Source organism: Cyprinodon tularosa, unplaced genomic scaffold (assembly GCF_016077235.1).
Source record: "Cyprinodon tularosa strain WSP-4 unplaced genomic scaffold, ASM1607723v1 ctg478, whole genome shotgun sequence".
Classification (NCBI taxonomy): domain Eukaryota; kingdom Metazoa; phylum Chordata; class Actinopteri; order Cyprinodontiformes; family Cyprinodontidae; genus Cyprinodon; species Cyprinodon tularosa.
The window spans coordinates 130,207-144,939 of record NW_024039205.1 but is presented as its reverse complement, the minus strand read 5'-3'; the positions used below and the strand labels follow the sequence as shown (position 1 = coordinate 144,939).

The following is a 14,733-nucleotide window of genomic DNA, read 5'->3' as shown; positions in this document are numbered from 1 at the left end:
TTATTAACTGCCTAAGGGATGTAGCCCTACTTCTCCTGAAATGCTACTCTGATTGGTTGATCCAGCTTGTAATGATTCCCTGCCCTGACCCAGACAGCAGAGAGAAAGAAAAACAAACTGATTCGACCAGAATCTTGTCAGATCAATGTGGAACCAATTTGGTTATGATAAATATTTCTATCTCTAAAACCTTGGAAGTAAAATGTGAAATGACGCACACCTGCAGATGCCTTGATCCTCTGACTTCCTTTAATAGATGCCTTAATGAAACTGAAAAGTTTAAGTCATCCTTCTTGTAGCAGAGAGTGTCTTTGTTAAGCCCTGGTTTATGAGTTAGAAATATCCATGCCTGGATCAGTTCAAACAACACTACATATTCACCTGCTGCACACACGTGGTGCAACACATCCAGCCAAAGGCTCCTCGTGTCTCTCTCACTCCCTCCACACATACTGTACATGCATGTGTTTTTTTTGTTGCTTTTTTTTAACCCTGGAAGGAGGAGGCAGAGAGAAAGCGCCACAGTGAGTAAGCCCTGAAGGGAGGGAGTAGTGAGTCTCCAAATCAGAAGGAGAGTTTAGGTCTGAACTTGTTCATGTAGATCTGAAGCTGGTAGCTTCTGCTCACATTCAGCTCTCCGTTTCACCACATGAAGCTGCAGCATGCCGTGGAGGAAATAACCTTTTGATCCTACACTGCTTTGACTCCTTTTTGATCTCTCCCACCCCTGCTTATCGTCGGACTGGAGTCATGCCACTGAAACGAGCTGTGGAGGGCTTCCCTCCGTCTGCCCGCGTCTCAGTAGAAACATGTTGCAGAGGAGAGGAGAGAGACGTCAGGAGCCGACGATCAGAAAATCGCCTGGTGGAAAAAGAGGACAATTAGTGGAAGCCGAAGCAGAGGGGAAACTTGGAAGAATCGCAGAGATGAGTTTACCAACTAACTGTGTGTTCCTGGCCCCCTCGGTCCAGGATCGTTGCTTCAAAGTGCGGAGCGGGAACATCTGCGGGTCGCCGTGCGCCGTCAACCGGCCCATCGACATCGTCCAGAAGCGCAGGCGGTAGGACAGATGTGACATCAGTCCTGATTTAGTTGTTACACAACCTTAAAGTGTTGTTGCACAACAACAAACATTGGAGTCTGTTGCATAAAATTCAAACATGCATTAAGGTCTATTACCATAGGATAGGTCGATAATGCCTGCAGTGCTTCACTCAGGTATGATGAAAGTAAAGCGTTTCCATAAAGTAGTTCATCTTTCTTATTACTTTGATTTAAATACTTTCCTGCTTCTCTTACATGTTTTGTTCAGCATCAAAATATTCAACCCTGTGCAATTAGAGCATAATCAAGCGCACTTTCCTTTTTTTCTTTTTTACACTGACTTGCTTCAGGAACAGTTGCAAATATTTCTTTTTTTTTTTCCAATCTCATCTCTATATTATTTACGTTTACTAAGCCATGTCAGTGTACCAACAGTATTTCTGCAATTCTCACAAAATCTTAATACAGCTCGTCTTTGAATCACTTCAGTTTAAAATTAGGTCAGAATGTTTTAATCTAATGTCCTAAAAGTTTGTATATAGCATTAGCTATCATCTCATGTTACCTTTTCTTGTGGTTACTCCTCTTAATCACAGCATTCAAGACGTATTTACTAAAATTCTCAGGGTTTTAATTTGACACACTCTGTCATTTAAGTTTTCATACTCCTATAATAAACTATAATATTAGTTAGTTATTTAAGGCCACGCACCCAGTTATAGACATATTCCTCTGATTTCGAAATAAGATCCAGGTTGAGGCTGAATGTTAGCCTGCTTTGTCCTTTGCTAGACCTGTTTTAATGTGACTTTGGAATCATTGCCCCGATGCATCAATAGATGCTTTTAAAGTTTCACTCATCTGACCCGTTGTGTCATCCCCAATAGAGATAAATCTGTCAGGGTTTTTAAGAGCAACACAGGAAGCACCAAGGCTCAAGCTTGTCATGAACTGGAAGATACTGGAACTCTGCTGTCACTGGCACATGCAGCTGAAGATTAACCGAGAGCGCCACTAAGAATACTTACACAGCCAAGCAGTATTGAAATCTGAATTGTACGGGCCCATCTAAATGCTGCTGGAGCAAAGCTTTATTGTTATTTGAAACATTGATTGGGCTATTTGCACAATAAAATATTTTTTGAAACTTAAATTGTGGGAATCCTGTAAGAACCAACTGTCAAACATGGTGGTGGAAGTATCATGATGCTAGTCTGTTTTACTGTTAATTGACAGTTAATCCTCCTCGATTCTGAAAGATAGTAGACCCTGCTTAAAATCCAGATCTGACCCAGAAAACCAGCTGATTCAAATGAATTTAAAATAAAATAAACATCAAAATAAGGATCAGGTTTATTACACTGGAATGTGCACAAACATGTGATTTGACTTTGCTTTTAACTGCTAACAGCATAGAGATATTAATAATAAACATAAGCTTTAGGATAAAAGACAGTTTGCATGTTTATGTACGGCCATTGGGTGTATATAAAAAATAGAAAAAACTAAAAAGCAGGCTGTGGTAGTGGTGCAATATGCTTATTCTGTTTCACAGCTGAGCAAATGATTGCTGGCTGTGTGGTGTCTGTTGTGTTCATCAGACTATAGCCTCCTGCAGCAGACTGAATGATGGCATTCAAGTCATCCTGCAGCTCCTTTTTGAAGGTTTGAAGTTTTACTTCTTCAGTTGCTGCAGGATGTAGAGTCTCTGTTGGGACTTCCTATGAACAGTGTCAATGTGTGAGGACCATCTTTGGTCCTGAGAGAAAATGGTCTCCGTTAATAAGCAGGTATGTTTGTAACTTGCTAAGGGCTATTCATCCCTAATATTGTTGGTTTTCTACAAATAGATTTCCTCATGTGTGCTTTATTTTGACTTGACTTAATCATGTCAATTAAAGAAAACTTTGAAGCTGTAGTATTTTTTATTTTTTTCAAAGAGACCCCTCCAATAAAAGTACAGTTTAACTGTCTAAAGCCTTAAGATAATGGCATTTGTGCTTCTTAAGTTTTAGGTTTTTGGAAGGTTTTTTTGGTGTGGAGGATCAGAGTCTGGGACTGTTTAATCCAGGACATCTGAGTGAGGGTCAGTGATTTCAGACCTGCTGAATCACAGCAGTTTGATTCGTTGCAGGTTTAATGAATCATTTGTACTGATGTAGCTCTCAGGAATTTATGAATCAGTTTCTTTTAGTTTAGCAGGTTATATAATTACAATGCTGCTCATTTTACTGATCGAGGAGGGGGCTTGTATCCAGCTTTGGAAAACAGTATGCCATTCTATGTTTTTTATTATTATTTGATTTGTTTAGCCTTTTAAAGATGAGTAATTAAGATTTTTAAGTAAGATTTTCCCATCAAAACTGAGAATTGCCTGTTAAGAGAGCCAGGATATTTAACCATCTAAAGTATTTAGAATGCGATATTGCATTTTTACAGGAAACCCACCTATTACTAAAAGATCAAGTTAGACTTAAAAAGAGATGGGTGGGCAATGTGTTCCATTCCAATCTTAACTCCAAAACTCGCGGAACAGCTATATTAATCAATAAAAAAATTCAGTTTAATGCGACTGCTGTTATCTCTGATCCACAGGGACGATTTGTAAAGGTTTCAGGGCTCCTCTATCACAAGCCGGTGGTCCTAGTAAATATTTATGCCCCAAATTGGGATGATGAGACTTTTATAGTCAAAATTATATCACTAATCCCAGATCTGAACTCAAAACAGATGATTTTTGGCGGAGACTTAAACTGTGTGATGAATCCAACACTTGACCGCTCCAGCTCTAAAACTGCAAACCTCTCCAAAAAGGCAAAACTATTATCAGTTTTTATGGATCAGATAGGAGGTGTTGACCCATGGCGCTTTTTATTTCCACAAAGTAAGTCCTTCTCCTTTTTTTCCAATGTACATCACTCCTATAGCAGAATAGACTATTTTTTCATAGACCAGAACCTTCTTCCTTCTGTCAAAAAAGCTGAATATTCATCTATAGTAGAATCAGATCATGCCCCTGTACTGCTTGATCTTACATTTCCTCTTCATCAATTACAACATCCCCCCTGGAAACTTGACAGAAACTTCTTGGCTGACGAGAACTTCTGTGAAATGATATCCCAAAAGATTGAGGACTTTATAAATTTCAACAAAAAAGATGATATCTCTCCTTCTCTCCTGTGGGAAACATTAAAAGTAGTGATTAGGGGTGAGATCATAGCCTACTCAGCAAAAATGAAGAGGATCAATAGAAATAAGCAAGAGGAGCTTATTAAAGCTATATCTATGGTGGATGCCCAATACTCTGTTTCTCCCTCCCCCGAGCTCTATAAGAGGAAGCTGGACCTCCAAACACATTATAATTTACTATCAGCTGAAAAAACAGAACGTCTCCTATTAAAATCACGTGGGTATGTTTACGAGCACAGTGACAAGGCTGGGTGTTTATTAGCACATCAACTCAAGTGCCACTCTGCCTCTCAACAAATCCCACAAATTCGTAGAGAAGATGGCACCCTAACTATTGATCCAGAAGAAATTAAGGACACATTTGCCTCATTTTACTCAAATCTGTATACCTCAAAGACAAATAATTGCTCTGACATGGAAGTTTTCTTTAATAACCTCCAAGCTCCTTCTGTAACAACAAATCACAGGACAGAATCCGAGCTTCCATTAAATTGTAAGGAAATTATTACTGCAATAAAATCGATGCAGAGTGGCAAGGCACCAGGCCCAGATGGATATCCCATAGAGTTCTTTAAAAAGTTTTCTCATAAACTATCAACAATTCTACTCGATATGTTTAACGACTCACTGTCCCATGGATCACTCCCGCAGACATTGACTGAAGCATCAATTACCCTCCTGCTAAAGCCAGGTAAAGATAGCAAAGAGTGTAGCTCGTACAGACACATCTCCTTCCTAAACTGTGATGTGAAGATCCTGGCCAAAGCCCTTGCCTTACGTCTTGAAACCACAATACATGACGTTATTTCTGCTGACCAAACTGGTTTTATTCCAGGCCGACATTCATTCACAAATATCCGTCAGCTCTTAAATGTTATCCACTCTCCTGTGTCCAGCGCTGTACCTGAAGTAGTTATCGCGCTGGATGCAGAGAAAGCTTTTGATCGGGTAGAATGGGGATATTTATTTGCATGTCTAAAGAAATTTGGATATGGCCCCAATTTGGTCTCGTGGATTAAACTTTTGTATACCTCTCCCAAAGCCTGCGTAATCACTAATGGTAAACGCTCACAGTACTTTCATCTATCAAGGGGCACCCGTCAGGGCTGTCCAATCAGTCCATTGTTGTTTGCCTTGGCTATAGAACCCCTGTCTATTACTCTCAAAACTTCCCCATCCATTACTGGAATCATTAGGAGTGGTAGAGAGTTCAAGGTATCTCTTTATGCTGACGATTTATTAATGTATGTATCTGACCCTGCTTTATGTGCTCCTCATATCATTCACACCCTGAAGAGGTTTGGCGCCCTCTCTGGGTACAAACTGAACTTAAATAAAAGTGAATGCTATCCTGTTAATGACTTGGCCCTTCAAATACAGGATAGTGCCCTGCCGTTCCATCTGTCTAAAAACGGCTTTAAATACCTGGGCATTAATATTACAAGAGATCTGCAGAATCTTTACCAAGAAAACTTCTATCAGTTATTCGAGAAAATTAAATTAGATTTAAAGAAATGGAAATTACTTCATCTATCTCTGGCAGGAAAAGTTAATTGTATCAAAATGAACGTGCTTCCCAGATTTCTTTATCTATTTCAATGTATCCCACTTTATCTTCCTAAATCTTTTTTTAAATCTATTGATAAGGCTCTGATTTCATTCATATGGAACGGGAAGAAGCCTAGAATACGGTTAGAACTGTTACAGAGGCCTAAAAACCAAGGTGGCTTAGCCCTTCCAAACTTATGTCACTACTATTGGGCCTCAAATGTTCAAAAAATTATGTACTGGCTCCACACTCCTGATGCAAACTGGTGCCACTTTGAAGCTGTATCTTGCATCTCTACTTCTCTTAGAGCCCTGATCACTTCCAACCTTCCCCTCCCCTTCTCACAATATACTAACAATCCTATAGTCATAAACACTCTCAAAATATGGTCTCAGCTCAGACAGAACTTTGGGTTTAATAACCTTCTCCATCTGGGTCCTATACACCATAATCACCTTTTCCTCCCAGCTAAGGTAGACTCTGAGTTTACTTTCTGGCAGAAACGTGGCATTCTTAATTTTGAGGACTTGTACATAAATGATAGCTTTGGAACCTTTGAAGATGTGTCACATAAATTTGGCCTCCCTCGGTCTAGCTTATTTAGATATTTCCAAATCCGCCACTTTCTTCAACATCACGACCCCAGTTTTCCATACATATTACCTTCTGGTCTAGATGATCTATTAAAATCTCAGTTTGATTCCAAAAGACTGGTCTCCAGAATCTATGATAGTATACTTTCTTTTAAAAACATAACACTAGAAAAGACCAGAGCAGACTGGGTGGAAGAGCTGGGGGAGGAATTGGAAAAGGACACTTGGGAAAACGCGTTATTAAGAGTAAACAACAGCACTTTCTGTGCTAAGCTTAATATTATACAATTTAAGGTCCTACATCGTATTCACTATTCCAAATCAAGACTAGCTAAAATATATCCTAACATAGATGCAAGATGTGACAGGTGTCAAAACACTCCAGCTGACTTGACGCATATGTTTTGGTCATGCCCAGCCCTGGCAACCTACTGGTCAACCATCTTTAAAACACTATCAGAAGGATTGAATATTAACCTTCAACCCAACGTCGCAATGGCCATATTTGGTGCCATAGATGGAAGATATATGACATTAAGGGAAGGCCATAGAAACATAATTGCTTTTACAACGCTGCTCGCACGGAGAAGAATCTTACTGCATTGGAAATCTAAAAATCCACCCAAGGTGTCCTTGTGGTTTAGTGACCTGACACACTTCATGCAATTAGAGAAAATGAAATATACTCTAAGGGGATCTAAGGACAAATTTTTCTCTGTCTGGGGTCCGTTACTGACACATATATGTAAACTTAAAACTGTGCCCACTTAAATACCCTCTGCCAGTCCTTCTGAGTTTGTATATGTGATTTGCATTCAACCCATGTGTACCATTCCCGGTGAGGTGCACAGTCTTGGTGCTGGAGAACTGAGATAAATGTTCGTTATGTATACTTGCGTGCGTGCATATCTGGATGTACATATGTATGTAAAACTGATTATTATAATTTTTTTTTTTTTTTCCTTTTTAATTTATCCATATATTTCATTACTCTCATTTATTACTACGATAATTTATTTTTTTATTTTATTTTACTATTATTATTATTATTTTTTTTATTTATTTTTTTTATCTTTTTTCTTTAATCAATATCCTATATATATCTATATGCATAAGTAAGGGTATATGTAGGTGTGCATGTATACATGTGTATATATGTATATGTCCCCTATTTATTTATTTATCTAATTTTATTTATTTTTTTTATTTTTTTTTTTTTTAGCTATTGTCTATTTTTGTATTACTTTTAACTATCTACTCCTGCTAGATTGGTGTCCAAACGGTTGTCGGGATGGGGGGGTTAAAATATAAATATGAGTATCATGCCTCTTGTATGGAAATTATAGATTGTACCACTGATGCTCAATAAAAAAAAGAAAAAAACAAAAAAAAAAAAACAATGAGAATTTCCTCTTCTTAAGCATTTATCAGACACCATGTTGTTTAATGTTCCTAACTTTGAGAGGGGTCTCCTAAAACCGCACTGTCAGGACCCTTCATTACAGACTTGTACAGTGCGGTCTCCTGCGAGTCAGGACTGAAAGTTTATTGTGGACGTTTTATTTAACCCATCTCGTATAGCGTCTAGCACGTATGTGCTGCCGGATTTTATTTTTTGCAAGGTGATTGCTCACTAAAATGTGCCTTATTCCCACTTGAGACCAAGAAAACTGTGTTCTATTTCATCCCTACTGACCGCCACAGGCATCCGGGATTCATAGAACCGTAGTTACGGTAGTAACTTTCGTTTTATCATATTTTTTTTGGTGATTTTCAGATTTTCTATTAATTTCAACTGTGACTTCCGCTGGAATTTCGCTAAAATTTAAACGCTGCACGTCTCACTGTGAAATCTACTGTTTCAATATGAAATTTTGAAACAGCAGAAAAATATTTAAAGTTTTTTATCTGTCTACTGTTTTCTCCAGTGTCATGAGAAAAAATCAACAGAGACAGAAGTAATTAATTTTATTTATATATATATATATATATATATATATATATATATATATATATATATATATATATATATATATATATATATATATATATATATAGCTCCTATTATAGTTTGCTTTTACTTTGGAGGGCTTTGAATAAACTTTCTGTCCTGACAGTGCAGGTCTGCAGCTAGATTCTATGAGCTAAAGGGTCTGGATATTTGCGTCATGCATAAAAATAAAGATTTTTTCTTTCTTTTATTTTTTGCTGAAATAAAAATTACTACCGTTCAGAGTTTCAAATAAAAAACAAACAAACTATAAATTAGGAATGAACAGTAAATGCCTGATATCCAAATGAAAAAAAGATGGTGAAAAAGGTGTTAGCCCTGCATCAGCAACATATGGTGAGGAAACTGAAACCAAAGTTGTTGTCAGTGATTGTGGGGTGACGATCCTTTACCATGACCAGATGTGTGTCTGCTTCCTTACCAGTCACAGAAGGAAATACTGACTGTGCGGCTGACCTTCCAGAAAGTAATGACGCCATCAGTGGGGATGGAGAAGGATCAAAGTAACTTTATAATGTCAACCCTGTAATAAAAAGAAGAAAAAAAAAATCAAGGGCACATTGCAAACAAATGCTGAGCTGCACATATTTATAGGTATGATGGATTTACCACATGGGTCTAATGATGCAGTCGAAGCATGGCAGAAAGAGCAGGGCAAAGCAGAATTATACATCCAGCCTTTTCCTGTGTTTTTAAGATATAGGGAAATGTAAATATCTTTTTCATTTAGTTAAAGAAGGTGTTGATCTTGAGGAAAAAGGAAGAATAACAGTCAGTTCTTCACCTGTTCTGTTGTGTTTTGACGCCTTACATTTTTGGGTTGTTTCACATCATACTTTCAGCATTATGGTCAAATTTAGATGACTAATATTTTTTTCAAAATAACAGCTTGATCTACGTATTTATCTTTATCACAAAAAAGAAAGTTAAGATGATATATTTTTTGTTACACAACATTTAAACATCTGCGGCATATTCACTTAAAAATTAAATGTCTACTAATGATTTAAGCCACTTTCTAACAAATACAGCAAAAACAGCTGGAACTGATTTAATTCTTACTCACTGTGGGATTGCCAGATGTTTGTACCTGAAAGTTTCAGCAGCCCTCAGGAAAAGGAAGGCTAACAGTTCGCCTGACCTTTTAGAAAGTAATGATGCCATCAGCAGGAAAGGGAGTTTAACAATAACACATTATGAAAAGTTGCTGCTATGCTGGTCATATTTAGGCTTTTTAGTATTTTTATTTTATCTAAGGCAAATGTTGGCAATGAAAACAAAGTGTTTTTTCTTCTTATTTTTAACTATTTTACTGTCTGTCTCATATCTAGAATTTGTTTTTCATCTGGAATTTGTTTGAAAGCAGATCCTCTCTTTTTTGATATAGTTGACTTCACAAAGCAAGGCAAGCAATTGAGCAACTTTATAAAGTAAAACAGGATGCTTAAACACACTGTTCACTTATTTCAAATCTGGAAGTTAACATAATATTTGGGAGAACAACCTTTTTAGACTGCATGGCTTGAGTAAAATTATTTGGTTCTCCTGCTTGAGACAGAACCCTTGTAACCCAGTCTTCCTTCCTCACTCACCTTTTAATCTCTACCATCAAATTTTCTTTGGGACTGAGAACTGAACTTTGTCATGGTCACTTCAAAATATTAGGCTTTTTGTCCTTAATATCATCTGTAACTTGGTTTGTGAGTATGTTTAGGATCCTTCTCTGTTTGGAAGGCTATTTGCACCAGTCCGTCCTGCAGTGACCCACGAAGATCACAGATTAATCAATTAACAAAATAAAAGTTAGTTGCAGAGGTCAGAGATATGTGGTCAGGGATGAAAAAGATCACAGGCTTCAAGCAGAAGGATGATCAGAGATGAAGTCTGAATAGAGCCAATGAACTGAATACATTCTTCAACAGATTCAGTTCAGGAACAATCCCAGCATCTTTCTCTCCTGCCCACAGCCACATGAGCCAAACCAGGAGATGGTGCTGCTTCCTCCATCTTTCACCTGTCTGTTTCTTAAGGTCAAGACTTAATCATAATAAGTCACCAGGCCCTGATGGTATCAGCCCCACAGTACTGAAGGCCTGTGCAGAGCAGCTCTGTGGGATTTTACAATACCTCTTCAACCTCAGTCTGACCCAGTAGACAGTTTCAGTGATGTGGAAATACTCCTGCCTTGTTTATGTGCCAAAGAAGACTCAGCCAACAGTCCTTGGTGCCTATAGACCTGTTGCCTGACATCCCACATCATGAAGGTCTTAGAGAGACTTTTGTTGGTTCCCCTCCGCTTAGCAACAAGCAGTTATCAGGACCCCCTGCAGTTTGCTTATCGCCATGGAGTTAGAGTTGGAAGATGCCATCATGCACCTGCTTCAACAAACCCACTTTCATTTGCACAATTCAAATAGTACTGCGAGGATCATGTTCTTGATTTCTCCAGTGTATTTAACACAATTCAGCCTGACTTACCTTGTAAAAAAACTTAAGAATACTCAGGTGGAGGCATCAACAATCACCTGGATCAAAGACTACCTGACAAACAGGCCATAGTTTGTTAGAATGAAGGGTCAGCTGTCTAATCAAGTAGTCAGCAGCACAAAGGACGGTACTTTCACCATTCGTTTTTAATCTGTACACCTCTGACTTCCAATACCAGACCGAGTCCTATCATCTGCAGAAATACTCTGATGACTCTGCAGTCATTGAGTGCATCAAAGATGAACAAGAATTTGAGTACAGGGAGCTGTTAAAGCGCTTTGTGGCATAGTGATCATCTTATCCTGAATGTCAATAAAACAAGGGGTGTAATTGTAGATTTCAGAAGCAACAGGAACAAGTTGAATCCAATTCACATGATGGGAGAAGAAATGGAGGAGTAGAAATAACTTGGTTTTCACCTGGACATCAAACTACAAAGCCATCTACTAGAAGGGGCAGAGCAGACTGTACATCATAAGGAAGCGTAGGTTCTTTGGCATTTGCAGCAAGATGCTATATAACTTCTATGTGTTGTGCAGAGTGTGATCTATTAATCCATCATATAACAGCATCAGAGCAAATGATTTAAAAATGCTCAACAAGCTAATTAAGAAGGCCGGCTCTGCTCTAGAAATTCCTCGAGAAGCTATGGAGATTATTTAACATTCAGTCTGAGGCTTCTCCAAATCCGGCCCAGAACATACAGATACAGGAAATCCTTCCTGCCTACAACAACTTGATGAAAAAAAAAACTAAAACCCTGTTACTGCAACATTTAATTTCCCTTTGAGATTAATAAAGTATTTTGTTTAAATAAATGCAAAATAGATTTTTTACGTTTTTATGGTGACAACTGTTACATAAGGGTGGACAAGGAGTCAGTAAATCTTCAGTGTAGGTAAGAGAAGTACAGCATTTGGGTTTTATCATTCTACTGAGTAAAGAACTTTTTTCTTGGAAGGTTTATTTCCTCTTTTACTCAACCAAAAAAGGCAATAAATGCAAAGAATGCTGAATATCTTAAACCACATTTAATTTTCTTTTTGTGCTCCTTTCCCTTATGGTATTATTTTGTTTTTGCAAGCTCTAATGCCTTGCAGTTATCTTTAACCTCGGGCTCAACAATTTCTATTTTCTTTTAACATGTCAAATGAAAAAAATAAAAGCATACTCCAGGTACTTAAATAAAGTAAAATGTGTAGAATCTTAAGAAATTAAGGGAATTAAAATAACCCTCTTTTAAGAAGCACTATAGACATCCCTAACATTTACCTTATTTACATTAAACTCAAACTAAATGAATTAAAGTGCAGTATGTTGTTTGATGGGTTAAAAACTGAGAATGGGTGGAGTTGTTAGTTTTGATGCAATTACTGATTGGAAGAACCAATATCAAGCCTTGGCTACTTGATTGTTGTATTTCTACTTTTGACTGTGATCAATGTCTTTAAGAAAATCAAACAAGTGTTTTTTGTACAGCATATGTCATCGTTAAAAAGGGGAATAGTCTATTCCTTAATAATCTGAATGAATCTGTTTCGTCAGATCCGATCTGGTTGACGGTGACACTCCATGCAGGCGCCCGCTGACTTTTGATGTTAACCATATGAGTCTTGCAGCGACTGACCAAAGCTGACCTTTGATTTTGACGCAGCAGGTTGTCCTGCCCTCTGTGGGCTTCACCTCTTGTCAACACATTACAACATTACACACCGCTCGCCTTACACAGGGTCAAAAGTCAAAGCTACCAGTGCCTTGCAGCATCATGTGAGAAGTTAGAGTCATGTTAGCTGGGATACTGTGATAGAGTCGAGCTCACAGTGATGAGTCAGCTGTGATTATCATCATCTCTCTGTAGCTCTTTCTGGTTTACTCATATATTCTGAAAGCACTGACAGACTCCCCACAGCTCCATTGGCAAAATTTCAACTGGAACAATTTAATAGCTTGTATCTGGTGCCTGTCTGTTCAGTATCTGCACAGACTTAGTTATCCCCATAGAGCTCCATTACTGGGAAAAAATAAGTATTTTTCCACTTACAGATTCCCGTCCCTTTTCTTTTTGCCATGCTTATAGCATTCATCAGCTAAAAATGTATTGTTATGCATTAATGAGCTGAGTGCATGTTTGCAATTTTGTAAAACGCATCCGAACCAACCTGGTGTCTAAAAACAAATGTTTCTCTCATTAATTCTAAGAAAAGGCTGTAATAATTCAAGATGGACAACTCATCCTCTAAGGATGGATCGGAATTTTTTTCCTTTTTCGTTTAAGAGATTGTTTAAATCAAAATAATAAAAGAACTAAGGTTTTTATTTAAAGAAAGATTTCATTAACAGAATCTTTAGTCTTTGTCAGATGTGGATGGTGAAGGTCACATCCCAGATTTTCCCAGATTTTCTGTTCTTCTACATTTAGCTCATTTATGATCACTATGCATGTTGACATCTTAAATTAGTCTTGTTCACAGCCTAAGAATTAAACTGCGCTAGAGGCACTTTTATTTCTCTGCTGGAGTTATGTGACGTTGACTTCTTTCCATTTAGAGCTCTATACTGATGTAACTCTGTTGACTTAGACGTCAGATGTGTCATGGTAATGCCTTGAATCTTTTCTTTCTTTAAGCTGACGTGATCTGAAACCAACAAAGGTTCTTTATTTATCTGCTGTCTGTATTTTTTGTTATTTTTGAGAAGCCACCCACTCATTCTGGGTTTTGACCCGAGGTGACGACTGACGGGAAATATTGACGTGACAATGGCTGTTCCCTGGCCTTGCTCCCAAATCATTTCCAATTGGCAGTTAGAGCCTTATCCTGCTAAACCACAGAGTCCCCCTGGACTCTTCCTCCTCCAGTCCTACAAACAAACAAACAAACATGTCTCAATAGAAATCCCTCAAGCAGAGCCAGCTAGTTTCTTTTTAGTCTGTTTCATATGGCATTGTTTTATTCTTTTTTTTTTTATCTTCTGGTTTCTGTTTTGGTGTAAAAACAAAACTGCAGTGAGCAGAGCGTTGGGCCGCGAATAATTTCAGACCTTCAAAGCCAGCCGGTCGATTGACATTTCAGTGACGAGCCACGAAACTCTAACTGACGTCAACAGACGAGTATTATTGCGTTTCTGTCACTGTGTTGAATATTGCTGATGGAATAGTGGACCGGAGTGTTATCCTCACATCTCTGCAACTCCAGGAATGATGATCCATTCGGGTACAAATACACCTAGAAAAGAGGTTTTGTTCTGACATTTTTTCCCAGGAACAGACTAAAGCTTGGTTCACAGAGTTTAAATGAGTGAGAAAGCAAGGCGTCCACATGAGGCCGCATCCCGCACAGTTTATCACCGTTGAATTTTGTTGCCTACGTTGACACCAGTGGTCCGCATACACAGTGGGAGGCCAGGTAGGAACTGTAACTTACTGTAACTGTTTAGTTTTTGTTAAATACAGATTAAGTAGAGCTTTGTGTAGCTGCTGCAGGCCTTAAATGAATAAACTTCAGAGTCTTATTAGAAGACAGTATTGATGAGGAAGTTCTGTAAATGTGCCACTACTGAGAAACAAGTTTATCATACTGCAATTTGGGTCCTTTGATTTAGAGTTGGCAGTTTGTTTTATAGCAGTTTACAGCATGAATGAATATTGTGGATCTGGATTTAAGGTATAGAAATTACCAACAGTACTGTCTTTACTAATGTATGATGCTTTTGTTGTGTCTCCTACCTGTTCTGTCATCAAAAAAGATTTTTTTCTTAAATTTGTAATATTTGTATCGAGTTCCTTGTCCAATCCTTGTTCTCATTTGTTCTAATTTTCTAATATAAAACCATAAACTAGTGGTCCTTAAAAGGCTAACTTA

The 14,733-nt window shown here is 38.0% G+C and overlaps 1 protein-coding gene across 10 annotated transcripts in view; it reads left to right on the top strand.

The window, feature by feature from the left end:
- Window positions 1-14,733, top strand: part of LOC119794382 (cAMP-specific 3',5'-cyclic phosphodiesterase 4C-like) — a 168,172-nt gene that overhangs the window by 114,350 nt on the left and 39,089 nt on the right. Inside the window, exon 1 of one of the 10 annotated variants that reach the window (XM_038301906.1) lies at window positions 555-1,060. The exons of 7 other annotated variants lie outside the window; for them this stretch is intronic. In XM_038301906.1, the coding sequence (XP_038157834.1) occupies window positions 810-1,060 (251 nt within the window). In that variant the 5' untranslated portion in view covers window positions 555-809. Of the gene's footprint in view, window positions 1-554; window positions 1,061-14,033; window positions 14,278-14,733 lie in introns of those variants that run through there. 2 more of the 10 variants (XM_038301910.1, XM_038301916.1) reach the window with 2 other exon arrangements.